The sequence below is a fragment of the Eufriesea mexicana genome, unplaced genomic scaffold, assembly GCF_001483705.2.
Source record: "Eufriesea mexicana isolate 0111107269 unplaced genomic scaffold, ASM148370v2 scaffold2021, whole genome shotgun sequence".
Classification (NCBI taxonomy): domain Eukaryota; kingdom Metazoa; phylum Arthropoda; class Insecta; order Hymenoptera; family Apidae; genus Eufriesea; species Eufriesea mexicana.
Genome location: NW_016910121.1, coordinates 78,481 through 100,836, shown reverse-complemented (window position 1 = coordinate 100,836; position 22,356 = coordinate 78,481). Strand labels below are relative to the sequence as shown.

The following is a 22,356-nucleotide window of genomic DNA, read 5'->3' as shown; positions in this document are numbered from 1 at the left end:
ATATTGTTTTCATTCCTTTATACGACTTGGAAAGAACTTGCGACAAAACTTGGTTAAAAAGTTGCGGAGAGTGTAAGACATCGGCAGCATAGTGTTAGTAAGTTAAATAGCTATTAAAATTTCCGATAGGAAGCCTCATTGGGTGCGATCTCCCGTGGACCGTTTTAGCGTAGGACGAATTCACTCGATCGATGTCGTGGTATCTTTGAACGAGGAGAAAACTTATAATTTCATAATTATTATGAAATTAGCCATTATTGGTTTCTTCGATATAAGGAAACAACGAATCGCCCCTGTCGGTCGACGCCCTTGACTCGACGAACTGAGAAACGAGTGGAAGAAGGACGGAGCGTGAAAAGAAAAGAGACGCACATTCCGTTCTCTGTGTACATTCGTGTCCCCTTATTGGTGTGTCAGTGTCGTTGCCGCGGTGGGTTGTGTTAGTAGCCGCTCATTGGTGTTCGCCGCGGCGGCAAGCGGCGTTCACACGTTTCCCGTCATCCACTTCGGTACCCGGCTCGCAGTCGAGCGTCGTTCGTTGTACGGTGCGGTTGTGACGTTCGCGATTCGTCCCGACGCTTTATACGTTCGATATACATATATATGTGTGACACTGTGCACGCGTTTTCTTTTTTTCTTTAGACTATACATATATACATGAAGTGTTTGTGATAGTGCGGGAGAATCGGTGAGTGTCGGTTATATTTTTCGCATAGTGCCAAGGTGGATTAAAGACGTATCTCCTGAGAAAACGAAACGCGAGAGAACGAACCACGAGTAAAGGTATTATTTACTGACAGCTTTTTCTATTGACCATTCCCGGTTCGTGTGTTGCCAATAGGAGAAATTGTTGTTTGCCGCGTCGTTTAACACGTTCGCGATAGACTTTTGTGTAAACACAGTCGCTTCACCGTCGATTCTATTCTCGTGGAATACCAATTGTTCGAAATTGCAATAATCGGCAAGTAGCTAGGTATTTGTTTAACGATCAGCTCCGTATAATAAGAAAACTGTAGGAGTGACATCTTGCGTGTCGTCCGTCAACAAAACGTGTTGATCCTGCCTCTTTCGGAAATCGTGCCATTAATTACCGACATCGTTTATACACACTGTCACATGGTGGAAATACCTGATCGTGTACGCGAACTTACCAACACCGTATCGTGTAACATTAACCTTGATAATTGCTTTCAGTTGCTTTGCTCCGTTCGTTGCCAACTTAAATGGCTGGTAATTATAGAAATGTTAGCAGATTTCAATAGCTTTTCATGATACACCGGAAATTACGTGTTCGGGAACAACGTAGTCGCGGGTATATGTCGCCTGGTTAAATTCAACTTTAATCGACCCGATGTTTTAAACGATAAGACGATCTTTCGAACCGCAGAATGTTACGGCACGCATTTAATCGACGTTATTAGGCCAATTTGAAAGAAGTCAACGAGTTTTGCTCTCTCTACGTTTAATAAGCGGTGCTACTGGCAGCACCTTCGATGCGACACAACTGCGAAGTAAATTATTGGAAAGAGACACGACGGTAGCGGGAATGGGAGTTCGCTACACGCTAGGGGTAATCGCGAATCAACGTACATGGCTCATTAAATCATCCGGACAATCGACACGTTTTACTCGCTACTTTCTTCGTCGGTCGGCTTCTTAGAACTCCGCTATGCATTTTTTTTCACCGTTACCTCGACATTTCCGTGTAATTTCTTCGCCGGCCAATAAACGTAGTATACGGTTAGTTGCAAATACGGGAAAGAAAATCAACGAGAAAACGATACCACTTATTTATCATTATACCGACCATGTATACCTATTCGAATGCTTAAATATTTAAACAGCTATAATGTAGGTCAACTGCTCGACCTTCGTATAGATCAACGATAGTTTTCACATCAACAGTTTTACAACTACCCAGTACAATAGCGAGCTAACCTATAAACCGGTACGCGCTTATCATAATCATCGCTCATCAACCATTGCGAATTTTTCCGCGGATGTTAATCAACCGAATACAGTGTTAACCATTTATCGATGACACGCGCCTGCATACACATGCAAGCGTCAATGTCAGCGAAGTCGTAACGCTATTGGTCGCCGTCGATAAACCTTAATTTCGTTAATGCGCGGGTTATTGTGGAAAATCCTTTAAGTTGCAGAGGGCGACACGCGTGTCGGTACTTGACCATGTCGCGATAACGATCGCAGGGAAAAGAAATCACGGAGATCGCGTGATTAAGGATCTTAACGACGATTAAGCCAGATTCGTGATAACTTCCTTCGTGACTTACCCGTGCTGCGCTGTGCGTCCGGTATACATTCCCTTGCTCCAGCCGGACGTATAGGTGTCTTTGAACAGCTGCCACGTTATGCTTGTTTATTTTCCTTTTCACGAATTTCATCTGAGCACACACAGTCCAACAGTTTTGTCCCGCGTCGCGTATATATTTTCAGATTATTCGACGAACGGCAGAAACGTTGAAGATATTCGTGATATCGATCGCCCCTTTCTGTAGATCTCTTTTTTACCGAATGAGCATACCGTGTGACTATCACGGAATTTTGGTTATGTATTTCCGATTTATGCTTTAGTGCGCCAATAGAAAAAAGGCGATAAAGGCGTCGCGAGTTAAACCGCTGAAAGTTTTCATCGCTCCGCCATATTCGGATATTGCAAATTGATGGAAATGACTGTTCAAATTTGGCTAGGAGTTTTTCACGTACGCCCGCTCCATTATACATCGCTCGTGAAATATATTATCCATGGAGAATGGTCTGTTAACGGAGTTACATGACTCCATTTTCATGTTACACGAAACATCATCCGGCGTTACAAAGAGCCTGTAATGACACGTATACGTGTGTGAAATCGCCCCGATGACAATGCGGAAATGATAACAACAACGAAATCCTTCGTTTCGACGAAAAATTTTACTCCGCTGCGTTTTATCCTGCAAATTTTATTCCGCTGTTTTAAATTATTCACACACTTTCAATCCCGAGTTTGCATATACGTGTAACCGTTGTAAACAATGCTGAATTTCGTTATCTAATATATGCGTTATTTGCGCATGCGCGATTTCGATTTGTACGCTCGATTTATCGTGCGAGAATTACTTGAGTATGATTCAAATCGTCCTAACGCGACCATTAATATTCTTGAATTGCTGCACAAGTATTTTGACATTTTTGTTTGCGCCTGATGTTAGCATATTTCGCAAACGCTACGGAACGTTTCGTGTTTTGCTCATTTTTCGCTAACGGAAGGTCACACGATACCTTGTTTTGACGCGTTGTCATTATACACACACGTATATATATATTTTGTAACGAGTAAATTCTCGACGATCAGTTGTAACCTGAAAATATCAATTAATTATTATACCGATATAAGAATATAAAGAATTGAAACATAATTACAAAAAATGTTTAAATATGAGAATTACCTGTACAAACCTAAAAAGATGTCTTACCCATTCGAATTACTGCGACAGATTGCGTTTCTTGAAAAACTCGAGCCACGAAGTTACACGAGTCACTTAAATAATCGAGTGACCGATTTGATTCGACAAATCAAATTACCCGTCTCGAATTCCGAGTGCACGGACAGTTATAGCGTGTGAGAGTCATACAAGAGTAAATTACACGTGCAAACTGCTGCAAGATACGCGTTGAATTCCCAATGTCTGCGACCTCTACAAATCACACGCAACATTAACAAATTAAAAGGACATCTACATTGCGAGTGCAAACAATGTGATTTTTTAGCCAGTTAAATTAATTCGGCTCGTTGATCATCCTTACCTGAATTTCACCGCCAGTTTCCGTACAGACAAATTAAATTCACGCGTCACGAGTACGTTATAACGAGTCATTTGTTCATCGTCCGCCATTATCGATGTTTCATTCCCTCGTTTCACGCCGCGTTGTCGTTTAATCGGCGATTTAACACGAGCTCTAGATGCAAGAAAGTTAACTCACAGATGAAGACTGTTTACCATGGACGGCGTTTCTTAAAAATACGAAACGTAGTTTCCGTACGTGATATTTCGTTCGTACAACAGCTTTGCGTTTGGTTTAAATGAGGGGGCGCTGCGCGCACTTACCTTCCCCCACCACCGTCGCCCTTCCTCCTTTTTTCCTGCCTCTCTTTTCGCTCTTTGTCGTCCTCCGTTAGAAACACGCCTCGAAGATTAGGATAAATGTTCTCGGAATGGTGACGGAGCATGGTTTACGCGCCTCGTAAATCGAACGATAAATTGATCGGCCGGATTCATAAAGCCGCGTACACACGTGACGCGTACACACCGTATAAATAATTTCCAAATCAATACGGAACGCGTCGCTGCAATTTTTTTTCGCCATGAAAAACTGAAAATGGCCGATTGCTGTTCTCTTTTTTTAAACGAAGCACAAGTTTGCAGTTATTTCGATGCACTTTTCGATCGTTTTCACGTTACATCGATATTTAGGCTCGTCTCGTATAAATGGAATAAATGATATTTCGTCGTTAGAGTCGATTGAGAATTTTAGGTTATTTATCGAATACGATTTGTATTTTTGTCTTTGCGATCTTTAATCCATTTTATTTTTAGACGAATAATCTTGTTCCACATGTGTCAGTGATCGATAGAAATTACGTTATCGTTTTTTGAAATCGAGCCTTGATTACCGGAAATGTCTCCAGTTTTCGCGAACATAAACGCACGTAACCCGTTACTGTACGGTCTTCTATTTGTTATCTCGAATTGTTCACCAGTTTCGGTACGCTTGTTCGTCCTTACGGTCTGCCATTATATAAATTTTACAACAGCATTCTATTCAATATTAAAACTTCAATTGCCTTCAATCAGTATAAAAACTGGATTATATACCATACTTTTAATACTTAATTTTACCTCTGGCAACTAAATCATTTCGCTGTTTAAGTTACTCTCGCGGTGATTAAATCTGCAAAACGAAAAAAGTACAAATTCGTTTTAAATGTACACAATTGCGCGTCAATCGGTACTTTGGCGCCAAAATTTGAAAACATTCGGAGTTAATCAGTTTGGCCTGTGAATGATTCGCATTTATAGAACGACTCACTTTATTAGTCTCGTCCATTTTGGTGATCGTTGAAAATTACCTCGTTCGGGTAGAAACGTAGAGCAATGATTTAGTTCCAACAAAAGACAAGTTGTACGAAATCGGGACTTCTTACGACGAAGTTTACGAAACACCTTGGTTTCGTTCGAAGTAACGAATCGTGTCGTGTTATAATTACAGCCGGCGAAGATCTAGATGCTGAACACTGAGGGAAGACCGTTGGCGTTCCTCCAAGATCCTGAGAATGTTGCCGCAAAGATCGAGCCGGGGAATGGATCATGAAGTGACCGTGTACAAAGGACACTGCGGACGTGTGTGATTCTTGCAAAGTATTTAGCCACAATTAAGATGTACCCCGCGCCGGCGAGACACCCAGCCGCTCCCGTAAGTACCTGACAAAAAATTAAAAAATTAAAAAAGAAGGAAGAATGAAAAGAAAAAGGCGTAGGTAAATGAAAGATACGCGCCCTTTTTACTTCGTTTGTAACCGTCTTTTTCAAGTTTCTCGAAACGCCGAGCGAAACACGGTTGTCGCGGTTGAAATTACGAGAGTTGAGGGCGCTAGTGTCGCCGCGACTCGAGATACCGCGAACTTGGCCAATTTTTATTGTGTCCGACGCAGTTTCGCCCCGGAATCGCTAATTTTTGTAATTTTCTTTTATACGGGGAAATTTTTATGATGTATGCTTTATGGTTCCGGCGAGTACTTTGGTCAGAAGGAATGTTTGTACGAACGCGTTGTTGACTCGGGCATTAAAAACACAGAGGAAGAAAAAATGTACTGCCACTTGGAAGTAGCATTGGCAGAGGAGAGTATAGTCCATGTAAATGTTCATCGCGGATCACTTGCGAGATATACACGCGTACAGGAGAGTATTGGAACATCTACATTTGCTATTTTTTAACGGGTGAAATGTGCACGTTAAATAGCAATGTTTGAAACAATACGATGTATATGGTAAAACGGAAGTCTCATATGTTGGCTTACAAAAGTACTTGGCTACATATGTATAATTGGTAGTCGAAAGTACTATTACTTATAACACAAGAAGTTTCAGTATGCTATTAATCTACCTTTTGCTACTATGACAGCACTAAGGTGTTTTTCTATGGAATAGACTATACCTCATCACGGTGTATACAATTTTGAGACTTTCTCCTTGCTACGTATGCCACACTATTGTAAGCACTTTGGTTTGGCATAGATGTCTCACTTGTTAACCATAGCAGCTACAAACGTTCGAATATTCTTAGTACGACTGCATCTCATCTCTGAAATCTATATTTTATCAATTTTATGACGGTGATTCGACCGTAATCGTAGAACGTTTCCATGGATTGTTGATCGCGATAGCAAAATGGGAAGGATTTATTATATGAACTTGAAATTTCATTTCTTTTTATAATATTGGTATGACGAGGAACCGACGAAGGGAAGCGCCTTAACCACTTCTACCGTCGGAGAATAAAAGGCGTCGGTGCTCGTGAGCTTTCAACTTTTCTTTTCAAAGTAGTTACCCCGTCAGTTGCTCTAACACCATTGCAGCGGCGGCCCATATTATCTCTCTCCCCTTTCATGAGCCCACTTATGGGGTGCCTCCAATTTTAATTCACCGCTTTGTTCATTGTTTGAACGCTTCAGAAGTGAACTATTAAGCGCCCGCTGGATCCTCCACGGTGGAAAGTTTACCGGTCAATTTTTTCTTTTTTTTTTTCTGTGGCCAGATCTTATTTATCCGTGACGGTATCGTTACGTGTGATCTCGGAGCGTAAAACAGCCGGTGTATACGGCTGTTTTTAAACGTTCCCTCTAAAATGGTTAGCGCCACCGCCACGCGAGATATCACTCGAATACAGTTGCATATGTAAATATCCTTCTTTTCGCGTGGATTTTCACATTTTTCTCGGTTCACAGTTAAGCCTTCCGGCAGCCACCCGCGCGCAGCAGCCAACAGCGGCCGCGATGCTTCTCTCTCTATCTCTCCTCCTCTCTCCGCCGCTCTGTCTCGCAACCTGTCCTTCTCGCGCCGCGTCGTTGCAAAGAATAAACCAAATGGCGGTTACGAAGTTTACGGAAGAAAGGATCGGCACGGAGTAATATAATTGCAGGGTCATAGTAGAAAAAGCATTCTCCTTTATATACGCTTTAGCCGGCCGCCTTTGCATTTTCATTTTCTTACTGCAAATAATTCCACTATTCAAAGAATGCTTTGGCCCGGCCGCTCTCTTTTTACTTTTCCACCGCCGTTATAATTTCACGCGTCACATAAGCTCAAAGTCCTTTATGCGAAACGAGACCACCGGAGAATTCGCTGACACAGGAGGCCTCTAGAAATTGTAGAGATTATTTATAGAGAGAGAGAGAGGGGGGGGGGGGTGAGTGAATGAATGAGTGAGTGAGAGAGGGAGAGAGGCTGAGAGAGAAGACAAGTCAACGTACAACAATTGCTGTTCGTAGAAGCGGCTGCTGGTGCTGGTGCCGCTGATATGTGGGTACACTCGCCGGTTGTTTGCTTATTGGCGCTAATGTGGCGCCGTTCAAGGGGCACAAAGTGGTTCAATAATTTCCTCATGAGGATTCTTAAAGAGTAAAATCGTTCTTGCAATAATACGCGGTTTATTCTATTCATAGACGTCGAATGTGTACGCGTCGTTGCAGAACATTGGACCCGATTGGATACTCACTCCTGCCACGTGTATAGCGCTCGTTTTACCTCCAGAGGTCCATCTTGTTATTCTTTTAACGCTATCATAACCAACGATAGTTCATTCTTATCGTATCTATCGGCTTAGAAGATTTAGAATGTACGTTGGACGTTTATCGATCAGCTATTTCTTCTTTCGTAAGATTCGGGAACGTTGTTGTAGTGAACGAAAAATCTTAAAAGAAGAAAAAACTTAATGGGGTAAGTAGAGATACTGGAAAATAGATGTTATTTATGTTAAAAAATATTAAGAAATACGCGAAGTCAAGTGTCGAAAGCAGAATTTTTAGTCAAAGGTTAGGAACAGTCTTTTAGGTTATGGTTGGCTTACGATTACTGTTAGGTAATACTGCATGTGTTTATACAGCAAGACTATTACAAAGTATATAGAATGACATTTGTTAATTTCAATTACACTGTTTAAGCAGATTTATGTATGTATATGCACACACGCGCAGTAGACAGTTTTATATCCGGGTTGTTACTTACCGCGGGTTTAGAAGCAGGGAAAATTGATTTCGAATGTACCATCGCGAATGATAGATGTCCCGGAGTCATAATAGAAGCGAACACTATCCTAAGCGCTAAGAACTGACCCATTCTCTACACTTGGCAACCAAACAAATGATGGGATGGCTACGACTATTGTGCTCGTAACTCTGTAACTCGAGCCTTTACGAAGAAGAGAAAGATAATAAAAGCAGGAGTCGCTCGATGGAACATTGTTGTTCGCTCGTTGCTTTGCCAAATCGTGGATGACAAAAGATCGGAAAGATTCATAGAGGCCATAAGCAAAATTTGAGCATTTAAAAATTATAATATTATCTCTTCTAACATGTATTGAAGTCGTTCAATTGCAAAATCAATATAGTCGTATAATATTATAGGTTATGAAAAATAATGAAATATTTGCCAGAGAATATTCCTTACCTGAGAAAATTCTATATTCGTTACCATAATTATTTTGCAAAATGAACTATTATTGCCGCAATTAAGCAAGTTTCTAAAGATAATTAAACGTATCTTGATAAGTACCAGTTTACTGGTACATTTTGAATCCGCTACTGTCAAACGGATGGTGATAATAAGGACGATAACTGGCACGGTAATGATTGTTACCCTTGATTGTCTAATGCGTCCTACAGAGGAAGTAAAGAACTTAATCAGCTTACCGTGTACCAATGAGCTGATTTCAGCCGTACTATTTATTCGCAATTTCGCGTGTACTTCGTACACATTTCGAGTTCCGTTAACCTACAAATTGAAAAATTCTGATTGTTATTCTTTTTCTTCGATATTAAAATTGACGGACATTAAAATTTCATCGAAGAGCTGATTTTAAATTTCATACCGTGTTCTTTCGCTTCACGTTGGTAATTATCTAATTGTGTCTTGCAATTATGTAAAACGTGCTTGCAACGATACAGCTTAATTGCATTGTGGTCGAGACTTGCGCCATCTGTGTGGAACGAACGTTTGATCAATTAACGATATGTACATATTTACTACGCATAAACGAAGGAGAGAAGAAAAAAAAGCAGGAAGAAAAAAGAAATGTCACGATAACGAAAAGTCTTGCAACCTCTTTGCAAATGCACCGCGCTGACTTGTACCGTGCATTATAGCAAAGGACAAAGGGACGCTGCTTTGTTTCCTCCTCTCTTTCTTCTCTTTTAGTCTTTTCCTACCACTTCACCGTTTCTCCCTTTCACCCTCACTCTACCTCTCTCACTCGCTCCCACGCTCGCTTATTCATCCGTATTCCGTCTGCATACACAATCTTTTGCATCGTTTATGCTGTTTGTACGTGAGACTCCACGATTTTTCGATTTCTCCTCTTATTAAAGTATTTAAGTTATAATCTCGTTGAATCTACGAAGCACGAAGAAAACGGCACCCATGGAATCCTCTTGCGAAATATGTATATTTCAAACCGTTCTCGTATACTCGTGTATCCTTTCGAGGTTTATCGTTTCACGCTTACCGTAAAATCGTTCCATCGACGATATCTGCAAACGTTCCGATAGTTTCGACGATTCCTTTGTTTTTAATCGAACATCGTTTAAGCACCGTTAAGATGGTTCTCGAAAACCGTTTCGTTCGACAGCGCACGCGTCGAACAGAGGCGAAACTGCGACATAAAAATGATTCTCCACCGCGAGTTTTTTCAACGTGTGGACGACGACGACGACGACGGGCTGTTGGGCGGGCGGTGGCAGAGGTGAGAGGGGGAGTGGAATGGCAGTGGTGGGGAGAACGGTGGGATACGCCGATGACAATCGCTGATCAAATTGCACGACGACTAATTGTTCGTCGAGTCGTCCCATCCGAATTGAAACGAGGAGCGAAAATTGAAATGCTCGCCGGAGGGTCACTTGATTCTGAAATAGAAAAAGTCATAGTAGACGGCCGATTGGTAACAATGGATGCCAATGACGAATTTATACTTTCGAGATGCGACGCGGAAGAGGCAGATGCAGTTTTCCCGTTGATTCGCGCGTTTCGTCTGCGTTCAGCGCCATCGTGCGACGAATCGCAGAAGCAGCCGCGTAATTTCGTTTATTCTCATCGGAGAAAATTACCGCGTAAAGTAACGCGATATCTTTGAACGCGCGAATTTCCTTTGTTTCCCGCGTTAAACGTTTTAACGTCGTTACATAACGTGAACTCGTTTTCGTGGCGATAAAAATGCCCCGAGATTTCGCGTCGGTTTTCATCGACGCGTTTCGCCCGCCTCGCCGGAGTAATGGAAACGTTCCAAAGTTTTTTGTGTAAGTGCTCTCGACTCGCTGTCGTACACGGGTCGCGCGGACGAGCCCCGAAATTCTTATGGGTTTGACGGCACAGAAAGTCCGTAATTCGGTTTTTATACGCACAGAGTCACGATTGATCGCTCGATATATATTTTTCGGCTCGTCCTGTTCTATCCTGCAGTACGTTGTATAAATTTTTATGAAATACACGTATACGCGTTATCAAACAAATTTTTCGGTATTTCCGGCTCGATGCATCTGGCAATTTAGTATTTTTCGTATACATACCCCGGTACTCATGTATTTACACGCTTCCATCTTTATTTAATACGTAAATAGCGGGAATTTTAAATAGAATCAGATATGTGTGTGTATTTTCCGGTCTGTTTGACGTCAAAAAACATTATTTCTTGCCGAACAAAAAATCCGATTGTTTTTTCAAGCTTGGACGTTTAAACGGGAGTAGGAACGTGATGTATCATGTTAATAACGGTTAACAGACAATCGGATGAATTTCTCGTAATAATTTTTGCGCTCGGATTATTTACGATAATATCGTTATCGATACGTGGATGAATATTAACGCGCGTACGCATGTTCGTTCAGTGTCCGTTACGTATTGGTGAATTGTTTATCATAATTGAAATTAAAAAGGTTTACAGGAAACGTATTGTTGCGACTCGTGTAAATTTTGTGTGCCTCTCTTTTCGCACGGCAAACAAACGCCTCTGTGTATATGCGTGCATATCCTTCTCTCGAAAATACGAACAAAAACGATCTGCTGGTCGATGAAAAGCGCTTGGAGTGATTAATCGCGAGGATTAATTAATCGCAGAGGGAGCAAGAAACCGCATGGTTTCGCTGATTAATCCGTCGCTGGCTGGTGGATACGGTGCGCGACGACGTTTCGTGAAATCGTAATCAGACGAATGGTCTTTTTCATCGTCGAATGATGGACTACGATACACGCTCACAGGATTTCTCCCCGTCTCCTATTATTCTGTTGTTCGTCCTATAGTATAACTATACATCGAATGATACCTCTTGTATCTATATATAACTATATTAGGTTTTACATTATTTTCTCCTTTTCTTTTTCTCCAAAATATAGATCTTGTCAAGGATACACGTAAGAACATAATTATCCTGTGATTTCTTTCATATATATATATAACATATCTATGTATATACAGGGTGTCCCAGCAACGGTGGTAAGCCCGGGACGGGGTGATTCTAGGTGAAAAAACGAATCAAAAATGAAAAGTAACATTTTTTCATTCGGAGCTTCGTTGTTCAGAAAATCGACTTTGTATATACACCTATATACATGCGTGCACTTAACTTGGCTTAGACGGATGGACCATCGGTATGCCAGCGCACTCAGTGAATATTCAAAATCGATTTTCTCGACAACGAAGCTTCGAACGAAAAAATTTTATTCATGATTTTGGACTTGTTTTTTTATGTAGAATCACCCCCTTCCCGGTTGTACCTATGACACCCTGTATATGTTGCTCACCAATATCTAATTTTATTTGTTTTTCTTTTTGCGAAAAAGTGAATCTTGTAAAGACAATTCAAGCACAATTGCAATTATTTTTTAGGCACTTCGAGGAAAAATGCGAATCACGGAAAGTTTCATTCCTATGGTTAAAAGCGTCGGTTTAAATTGCCCCGCAGAATTCGACCTCGACTGAGAAAGAAATGACGCACGCACGTCTTCTGTGTGTGTGCGGAGAAGTGGAAGGAAAGAAAGCCGTTTTTGGGTTGCAGCCCCCGTAATTGGTGGGTTTTAGCGACATAATTCTTGGCCCCGAGGCATATCACAGGCCTATGGGCTTTAAGCCTTCGTCGACGGGTCCATTGGGGTGGTTGCCCACCTCTTCTCATATACACATCGTCCTCTTTCTCGTTGTGTACACGGGGGTGCGGCTCGGGCTTTACCCGACTGTTGGGATCCGTTAGGCTCCGGAGTTTGAGGGTAAGAACGGTATGACAAGCATTTGATGAGGGGACCAACGCCACCCACTGAAATCCCGACGAGTGGTTCTCATTTTAGTTACCCTTCGCAATATTCCATTAAGGACTCGCTTCACCCGACCCCTCTTTCACTTTCTCAAAATGTCCATCATACCTAGTCGCTATAACCGTAAACTTAACCTCATCGTGTGTCACATATTTTTTTTTTCTTTTTTCTTTGTCATGGAAAATGAATAACTCGATACTTGGACGATAAATAATAAGACAGTAATAAGAACAGACCGATCTAAAGCGACCATAGTTGTGGCCTGAAAACATGGCATGGCGACGAGTCAGCGGGATTTTCTGCCTCCAGCCCATTTATACGCTATTGTGCAGTCGGTGTGCGTTTTTCCTTGGTGACGGACGTGCGGTCGAAGAATGTAACGTGGCCGGGGAAGATTGATCACCACTGCCAACTGTGTCGAGAACGTCGCAACACTCTTGCCACACCGGGGAGTCACCGAGTGTCCTCGCCAGTGACTCTCACCGGGCCCCCGGCTCCCGCGCCGGCCACGAGACACTGGGTTAAGAAAGTTGAGAATCTCTGGGTGGTTCTTGTCCAACATTTACATTTACATGTCGAACGAGGTTCGACCCTCGGCTATCCTCGTTAAAGCACAGAAGGGCAGGAGAGAAGGGCATGGTCAGAAATATACGTACACATATGCACATATATTCATATGTACGCCCATAGAATGGCTGTCAGTGTCATCCGCATGATTGTCGTGCAGCGAATGATGCGTATCGATCAAAAGACCGTTTCACTCGGTTAGTCTTCTTAGGAGATACGGGTAAAATTTAGTATATTGTTCACGTAGGCAATTCGAGGTTAGTGTTCGTGTCGGTTAAACGAAGTATTTCGTGGTTATGTCGAATTTGGAAGATCGGTTTTTATTTGCTAAGGATTTTGGAAGTAAACGGTTAACGTGTTCCTCTACCGTGTATGGTCAGAACGATTATCGCCTGGAAATAGAGGCGTGTAAAGTAGAGGAAGAGATCGATACAAGTACACGTTTGTTGTGGGTTCGCGTAAAGGTATACTCTCACAGCGTAACTTGGAACGGGATGCACGGAGGGAAAGGTTGAAATAGGAAAAAAAAATTCGTTCTTGTAGACGATAAACGCTTCGTCCCTCGCGTGACGAAGGCGGTTTTCTTCTATACCGTCCACGTGGCTAATCGTGATTCAATGAGCTTTTCGGCAGATCCACCAGATGGCTATTTAAGGATTTCGATCTCGCTAGTGGACAGTGCCGTAACTACACGTGCTATATTGTGTACGATACGATACACGATATATTCAACGATACTTCTATATACGATAATTTTATTGAAAATTTAATTTCCAAGGTTCTAATATTTCCCATTATATTTCGTTTATAATTCTCGGAATTCTTCTTTCAGTGAATCGTTTTTATTCCCTTTTTCCGATCGTTGGTCGATATTACTCATTAATTACAACCCCGGCCAATCCCCTGTGAAACTTAAGCCTACCGATTCTCCTCGAACAAAGGCCCCATACGCCCGTATTTTTGCGTCGGTTCAGTGTATCGACGAGTACGTTTCCACAGACGATAAATCTTGTTTTAGTCGCGCGTAGGTTAAGGGGAACTAGCAACACCCAGGGGTGACTATAGCATTGTGCTCGGCCAACGATGCTACTCATACACAACGAACGCGCGTGTATCGCGCACGTGCGTGTGCTGCTACACACAACCCTATTAAGAACAACACTGTGTGTGCCCCTGTCGTTGGATCACGTCGCCCTGGGTCTGCGGGAAGCGAGGTTATATTCCGCCGGTCCTCTACTCCGGTGCATTGTGCGCACTGCCATGAAACGTCTAACCTATAATAATCATACCGATATACAAGACGAGCTCCGTAATGCTCGTCCCTCGTACACGACACACACGACCGTTCGCGTGTATATGTGCGACCTGAGCGGTAACGCGGCCGTCAATCCGCCATTGCGACATGGACGTGAGGTTACGCGCGTGAACGAGAAGCGAGGTTGCGCTCGTCTCTTGGCCTCTCTCTACCACCCAGAATGTAGCGCGCGCTCGCAAGAAATGGTAGCAAAAGCCGGCTTAACGTTCGATTGCTTGCATATCTTGAATGGATTGTGAGGGCAGTTGGAATAGTTCCAGTAATACAGTTCGTTAATGGAGGAAGGAGAAGAAGGATTGTCGTCTGTAGCGAGGTTCAAATTCATTGTCAATACTTTTCATCGTTTCGATCTTTTAGGTTAGGTTATTCTCGAATCTTTTTTCAGGTTCGATATTCGAGACTGCGTAGTTGTTGCAGTGAATAGGAGTCACGATATGAAGTACGTAGCGTTACAAAGTGTACACTGGAATGTTCGTGAAAATTTTGGAGGTTAACGATAAGACGGAATTTTCTGTAATGTCGTAGCGGATATATAAGAAACGTCTAATGGTTCGAGTCTGTACCTTCGTAACCTCAAAGATGTCTGTAATTTTTATGAGCTTTTCAGCACGTGTTAAGCACAGTTATAATGAATGGGTATACCTTCGTGTACGTTGTTATTGTGGGCGATTATAAAGAACGTAGAAGTTTCTTTTGTTCTTTGATCGCGTCAATTTCTCCAGGCGTAAACGACGGCTGTGCGATTATCCATATTCTTGCAATTAACACCTCGACAATTAATCCTTTTTATTTTTTTTTCTCCTATCTATAGTGCCTTCGCCTGTCTGCCATTATTTACCATTTAAATGCAGTTTGCTATGTACACGAGTCGCTCGGTGCATCGATGGTGGTATTACAGTTACAAGTCTCGTTTAATCGATAACTTTGCCAATAAGGAGACGTCAGTCAATTCACTGCTGTTAATGGACCGCACGCTATGTGCCGAAAACTACGTACACTGCACATGACAGTTCTGAACCGCATAAATCCTCGCGGTTCGCGTTATTGGAAGTAAGTGAATAAAAAGGAATGTCTCTTTTTTATCATCGTATTATTTGACGCGTGAGACTAACTATTCGAAATATGTTACCTCTTTTATCAGCTAGCTCACTATCGCGACGAAGGCTCACGTATTCTGACTGCGCACCTCTGAACGCCAGGAATTTCACCACGTGCTCTCCCTCTCTGCCTTTCACCTTGGTCTTCTTCAACGAGCAGTCTCCCTCCTACTCATCCACCCTCTAAATTCAGTCTAGGTTCCCCTTACAAAGCGTGCCGGTATTTGTTAGCACATTTTATGTCTCGACATTGATTGAGCATACGTTTTCCTTCAAGCTGCTTCTCCAACAGACGTTTCAAAATGTGTTCTATTTTATCATAATGAAACTGCTTCTTTTCTGCAACGTTGCATTTTCAAAGATTTTCTTATCTTTGGAATATTTTCATGAGAATATAGGGAATTATGAAACGAAACATGTTGATTATATGGGTTTTAAGCTTTCTTCTATTTCATTCTTCTAGTTCTGTGTGTTTGCTTATTGACACTTATTATCTGTAACTGTATTCTTCGTGTAGCAGTAATTTTAGTATTTAGGGAAAATAAAGCATAGCTTCTTGAAATATATACTATTTACTACTTTGTGGAAATGTAAATAGTTTTTAGTGTACTTTCTTCTGAGTATTTACTCCCAGTAATAGCTATAATCTAATCGACGTACGGTGTGGTGAGACTGACCTTTCAATTCTTTTTTAATATCGACTATTATTTTAGGTAGTATTTTTTTTATATATATTTAATACTAATGTAATTTAAAGAATATCACGAGTGTAATAGTTTATCATTGTTTGCAGCGAAATGGTCCTCTCAATGTTGACAGTATTACAGAAGAGTATAAAATATCATAATTCGAGATGAAAGGGTTCTCTGTACAGTTCTTCTTGCTTCTTTTGTAAATCCAAACAAGGTACCATTTCACGAACCACGTGTATTATATTCTCGACAGCACAATCATATCGACTCATTCACCCATGTAAAATGGTAAAAACGAATTACGAGTGACTTCGAAAATATTTACGACCTTTGCAATCCCACTTTTTGCATGCTTAATGTCATCGAACACTGCTCTCTCGTCTCAGAGGACTGCCACTCTAAACCAACCACTTTAAGGTACTACTTTAAAAATAAAAAGAGCAGAGCCAAAGCGAGACACAAGATTCGCGTAAAATGGCAAAAACGAGGGACAAATGGTCTCGAAAATATTTGTAAACGCTCTTTTACCTTTTGCAAGCTTAATGTGCTTGTGATTATCGATTCGAAAAAATTCCCCTAGAACAGGAGGTACCATTTTGAGAATAAAGCCAGGAGCAAATGAAAAGGAGGAAGGAAAACAAGAGCAGAGGGAATCCCTTTTCCTTTATGATCGCTGTCTTATGCTTTATCACGTTCCTCGCGTAACTGGCCACTTGGATCCTCGTTTCCTTTATTTATCGTTTTATTAATGAACCGAGTGTGTAATTCAAAGACGAGCTCGCTGCCTGGCCTGTTATTCGCGCGGGATACATTGGCCGTGTGGCCATGTACGTATAGAAAAGTTGCGCTTATTCGTCAGTGTTCACTGCATATCGATGCATCGATGTTTATTCAAGTGCAGCTTCATCGGCTTCGTACGTCTGACTTTCAACAGCCTCGAAACACGATTTGAATAATTCCCAATAGCGTTGCCTCATCCAATTAGACCCCTTTCCACGATATAAAATAAAGGAACCGAGGGGCAAATTCGCACGAATAAGGTGAAATAATGAAAAACAAATTTCGCTATCCATATCGAATTCCATATTTTCATGCCAACTCGCAGATATTCGCGTCAGATTCCTTTTGGAAAGAAAATTCCGTTAATTTGGTAACTCGATTCTTTGCATGCTTTCGCTATTTATTTTTAGTCTTATGGTCTTTTTATTCATAGTCATAATTATCTTTCGTAAATGTCTCCTGTATGTAACTGTCCACAATTTCTTAATAGAGCGTTGAGTGTTGTTTCAGAATAGATGGGAATGATATATAATGGACACATAATAGATGACTAAATTTTGGAATTTATTTGAATATCATATATACGTGTATATAAGTACTTCATCAGCCTGGAATAAATTTCTCAAGTAATTTCCATTAAAAGAAATCCACTCATAAAAGCTAAATTTATTATTACCATTAGATATATTAAATATATAGATTCGTATATAGGTTATGTAGTGTTCTAGTTGAAAATAATTGCGCGAATGCGGTAACAACAAAGGAAATTCTGCTGGAATTTATCTCTCATCTACCTAACCCGGATCCATCTTCCTCGAAAGTTGTGAACGCGCCCTTAAGGGGCTTCTCGCTTACGTCATTCGATCTTTGGTCTATCCTCGGCCCTGCGAAGACCTATTACCTTATTTACGATTCGCATGGCCATTATCTCTTGGCAACAAAGTGAACCAGCCGGTTTTTCGATACGATCCTCTGCGTACAATGCACACAGACACACATCGTGCCCACGCACACAGAATCTCGTACGTGCATATACACGGTTGCGCTCACGCGTGCTCCTTCATTGATTTCGCTGGTGTGAAAGGGGAATCGGGCAGACAATGAATACAAAGGCCGTGGTATATAGAGCCAGGGCAAAAGCGTGCTCTTGTCGAGGCGCCCCGAGAACGGAAGACTTTTGTCTTCGCTCGTTAATAACAGTTTTGACATAGCGGGAAAGGCATGGATGATTGGACGGCTTATGGCGGGGCAAAGAAAATTATTGAAAAATTGATTTTTACCATTCGAATCCGTCCGCTTTTGATCAGCGGCAGGAGCATCGATGCGTGGCTCATCTTGCGTGCGTGCGCATCGCGCCCGCGAACTCACGCGCGGGGGCGCCACGATCGGCTTGCTTCGCCGCTCGGCTGGGTATGCGTGATTCGTTAAGCTCAAAGAGCAAAATCCGATAGTCTCGTCAAAGAACGGTCGAAAAAATAGAAAAGAAGGGAAAGTAATTAAAAAAAATAATGGAACCAAAGGGACGAAAATTCATGTGCCAGTCGTGCGATGCGAGCCTGATATCGAATATCGTGCTAATGCGCATAACTTGGACATACGTATATCGTTGTTAATTAATATCTGGTTTTCGAACGAAACTGCGCGACGAAGGTAATAATCAACATGTTGCTTTAAAGTGGCTTTCGAATTTTCTTCTTTTCATTTTCGTTAGCATTAATATGTAGTCTTTCAGATATTTGATCGAGGATAGAATATCGTGCGATTTTCATGGTGTTTGCTGGAACGACTCTCTACCCATTTAATTATTTATCAGGTTAACCTATAAATAAGGTTGGTATTTTTTTTTATGTAAATTGGTGATGATTTCGTTTGAAACAAAAGAGGTTTTATTAAATTATGTCTATATTGGCTATTTTGGTGATTATATTTATAACAACTGTTCAGTCGTTTAATTATTTAATTATCAGGTTAACCTATAAATAAGGTTTGGTATTTTTAGTGTAAAGTGGTATTCATTTCGTTTGGAACAAAGGAGGTTTTATTAAATTATATTTATATTGACTATTTTGGTTTATATTTATAAGGAAAAATTCTAATTGGGAACATTTCTTTTTCAACATTTCAGTGAAATTGTAGGTGCCAAGAACGGAATGGTACTGCGAAAATCTGACGCTTACTTATTGGTCAATTTAATACATTTCTCACGATGTTTCTTATTGCCCTGTGTGGTGGAAGCTTGGCTAAGTGACATTTAGGAGTGCGATAAAGTCTATATATAGGAGACAGTTTTGACAATGCAGAGAAATAACCGGTGGCAAATGACCTGGTCGACACCTCTAAACTTAGAATTAGGTATTTAAGATTTCGTTACGGTATTTATAAATACTCGTTTGCGTCACACGAGTGTCAGAATAACTAGATGTCTTTGTCTCCGATTTTACAAATTTGGGAAACGACGTTTGATGTCGCTTAAAAGTCTATTATCTCCAATTCCTCGTGGAAAATTTTTTCAATATCATAACCATTGGAAAATGCTGCATATCTTAATATCAAGGGTTCTCTAAATTTCTTTATAACTTTTTAAAACTTTCCTAAAATTCTTCATCATTTTGCAATCTTCAAAATTGGTGTAAAATTTCCTCTAATTTATTAAAAAATTGTCTAGAATTTTCTGCAATCTGTGCAACATTCTCTTATAATTTTTAAATAATTTTTTCAAACGTTTCAGGTGACATTGTGAAAATTTCCTGTAATTCTCTACAATTCTGCGGAATTTTTTCCAACGAACTCGCAAAAGCTCCATTAGGTGTTTCGACAGGAGCTCATTATTTCAAGCACTCAGAGAAAATATAAATACACGTGTCGGGTGATAATCGTTAATTCCGATATTAAATATCGCAGGGGTAGGAAAAACTGCGAGAGAAAAGGTTCGATATCGATATCGGGAATTATCGTGGATGGTAGCACGTTGGTCAGATCGGGCGAGAATTTTCATGAAAACGAATTGTCGTTGGCCGTATCACATAACGGATATGTGTACGGTGGCGGGTTAACCATCGGAACAACAACCTGTTCGATGACTGTTCCGTTTGATGATTGCAACAAGTGAGGCCCACCGCCGTCCTCTTCCCCAACCTGTTCCCAAACCATTTTACCACCGACAGCCACTCCCCGTTTCGAATTCAACAAGTGGCCAAATCATTCTACGCGAGACTACGTGGCGTCGAAAAACTGGAATTTTCCAGCCAACGGACAGTCATTGATCATTTAACGCCGTGTCGGAATATTTCTCTTCATCGAGAGATTTTGTCATTCGGCCAGGAAATTCCGCTGTCTCTCTCAGCCTCCTCTGTCCCTCGTTTCCTCATCGACACGCAATATTGATACTCAATGATGCCGCGTAATCGTATCGGATTAATGATCTGATTGGAAAATGGAATTTCGTCCTTTCTCTGAATCGAGACCACCTCATCACGCGGTAATAAATAAATCCACGTCGTGTTTCGATGGGGACGTCTATTTGCGGAATTTTGGGCAATTCGAAATTCTGAAATAATTATTGCAAGCGTGAAATGCGAATAATTGGAAACCCAAGAACGTTTGAAAGTGATGAACTAGGAATATTTTACCTTTATACATCTTAATCGAGGTCTCCAGAGGTGGATAATAAAGGTTGAAATTTTATTTGATACTAGAATTATTGAATTTGGGTTATTGCACTTGCAGTTTTCCAATTTATTAGGTATTTTTTACAAAATTAATATTAACATTTTTATCGCGATAGGAATATAATTACACACGTAGGTCTATTTGTTTTCATTATTCCATTTTAATTATTAATTTCAATATAGTCAGTAGTTTATATCTAGGTATATATTGAAGGTCGATAGATAGTCTAGTGTTATCTAGTGTTTTGACAACAGAAAAATTGCCAATTAAATGTAGGTAAATTTTTTATTTAAGAAATAGAAATATACGTCTGTTATCCTACGTAGGCTGTAGTATTTATCTGTTAAAAGTTATCTATTTCATCTCGACATTACCAGTGGCTATATTGCATCCCTAAAATCATGTTACAGGTTACTTCTTCAACTCTTATGCATTACTACGCCAAGTGTCATTAAGCCACGATCACCATACACCTAATTATCAATTAATTCTGGGATTTGAAAATGGACTGCAACTCCGAAGAAAAAACACACGTTGAATTTTCAACCAAACTTCAAAATTCTGTCACAGATATATCAGAACTACTTCAGCGAATCTGTAACAGTGATTCTATTACTCTGTTCCAACATTTGGGGTAACACTGAGAGTTTGAAAATGATGGAGGAATGTTCGATAAATCCAAAAACCAACAACGAAACCATACATCTGTTTCTCGAAATCAAGTATCGAATACACGCTCATATTGTGCCATTTTGAAGCTGCACCATGAGAGCGTTCCTCAGAAAAAACCGCAATTGTGGCGCAACAAAAACTGGCTCCAGCAACACGACTCTCGCACACACTTGTCAGCATAACCTTCTCACACACACAACACTTTTGCAACTTCTTAATCTCCGACATAAGACATCGCTTGGAACCCAAAATTCACTCGGTCCACTCACCAAGTCTCTCCAAACGTGTTCTTTTTCATCTGTACCATATATAGGGAGTATGTACAAGCACACATGTACAGTGGATCAAGGAAGTATCGATACACTGTGTAACAAGAAAATTCATGTACCCAGAGAGTTGCGATTCCAGCGAGAATGTGTGCACATGTAGAGTATAATGAGTTCTTGGAGCATGGAGCAATTTTTTCATGGACGGGAAGTCTCTCTAAGGGAGTCAAACAGGTCTCCAAAGTCCCAGCATATTTTCGTGCTTGTATATAATTTTTCCCCTGGAATGTTTTCGCAGTGAGATAACAGGGAATTAAAAATTGTACCAAAAGTTTCGTCGTATCTTGCACTGTGCATCTGCTCAGAATGATGGGGTTTCATTCAACGGTGTGTCACTTTGGCGCTAAACCTACCACGACTGATCAGAATATGTACACGTAAGAAAGTGAAGAAAGAATTAAATGAAAAATGCAAAATTCTCGACAGTTATATAAAAAGAAAAATTGAGGAGTCGAGTGACTATGGAGACAAGGCTGAAAAATTTAGAAACGATCGTTTAGCCTGCTAAGCAGGCACGGAGAACTGAATTTTGGATTACTATAATGTGAGAATATTTTTTCGAAGCACTGGTATACACACCGAGGTCTGTACACGCGTGTACGTGTAACGTAATCATTACTGTCATCGGAAAGCCTGATCCTTTTCTCCGTAATTTCAACCGGT

At 40.9% G+C, this 22,356-nt stretch overlaps 2 protein-coding genes and 1 long non-coding RNA gene across 3 annotated transcripts in view; 1 reads left to right on the top strand and 2 right to left on the bottom strand.

Annotated features, from left to right (window-relative positions):
* The window catches only part of LOC108549424 (amino-terminal enhancer of split), a 70,014-nt gene continuing 47,658 nt past the window's right edge, over nucleotides 1-22,356 (top strand). Inside the window, exons 1-2 of the mRNA XM_017902792.1 lie at nucleotides 1-783; nucleotides 5,272-5,475. Coding sequence (XP_017758281.1) covers nucleotides 5,440-5,475 — 36 coding nt within the window. The 5' untranslated portion in view covers nucleotides 1-783; nucleotides 5,272-5,439. The remainder of the gene's footprint in view (nucleotides 784-5,271; nucleotides 5,476-22,356) is intronic.
* On the bottom strand, nucleotides 3,614-5,169 carry LOC108549425 (uncharacterized). The gene is made up of 4 exons (XM_017902793.1): nucleotides 5,092-5,169; nucleotides 4,110-4,953; nucleotides 3,808-3,960; nucleotides 3,614-3,698 (listed from the first exon to the last, which is right to left on the bottom strand). Exons 2-4 carry the CDS (start codon nucleotides 4,229-4,231, stop codon nucleotides 3,614-3,616), a joined length of 360 nt encoding a protein of 119 aa, XP_017758282.1. The 5' UTR covers nucleotides 4,232-4,953; nucleotides 5,092-5,169.
* LOC108549466 (uncharacterized) lies at nucleotides 8,001-9,960 on the bottom strand. The gene is made up of 4 exons (XR_001890334.1): nucleotides 9,781-9,960; nucleotides 9,148-9,255; nucleotides 8,969-9,050; nucleotides 8,001-8,468 (listed from the first exon to the last, which is right to left on the bottom strand). It is a non-coding gene; the product is annotated as an uncharacterized LOC108549466 (long non-coding RNA).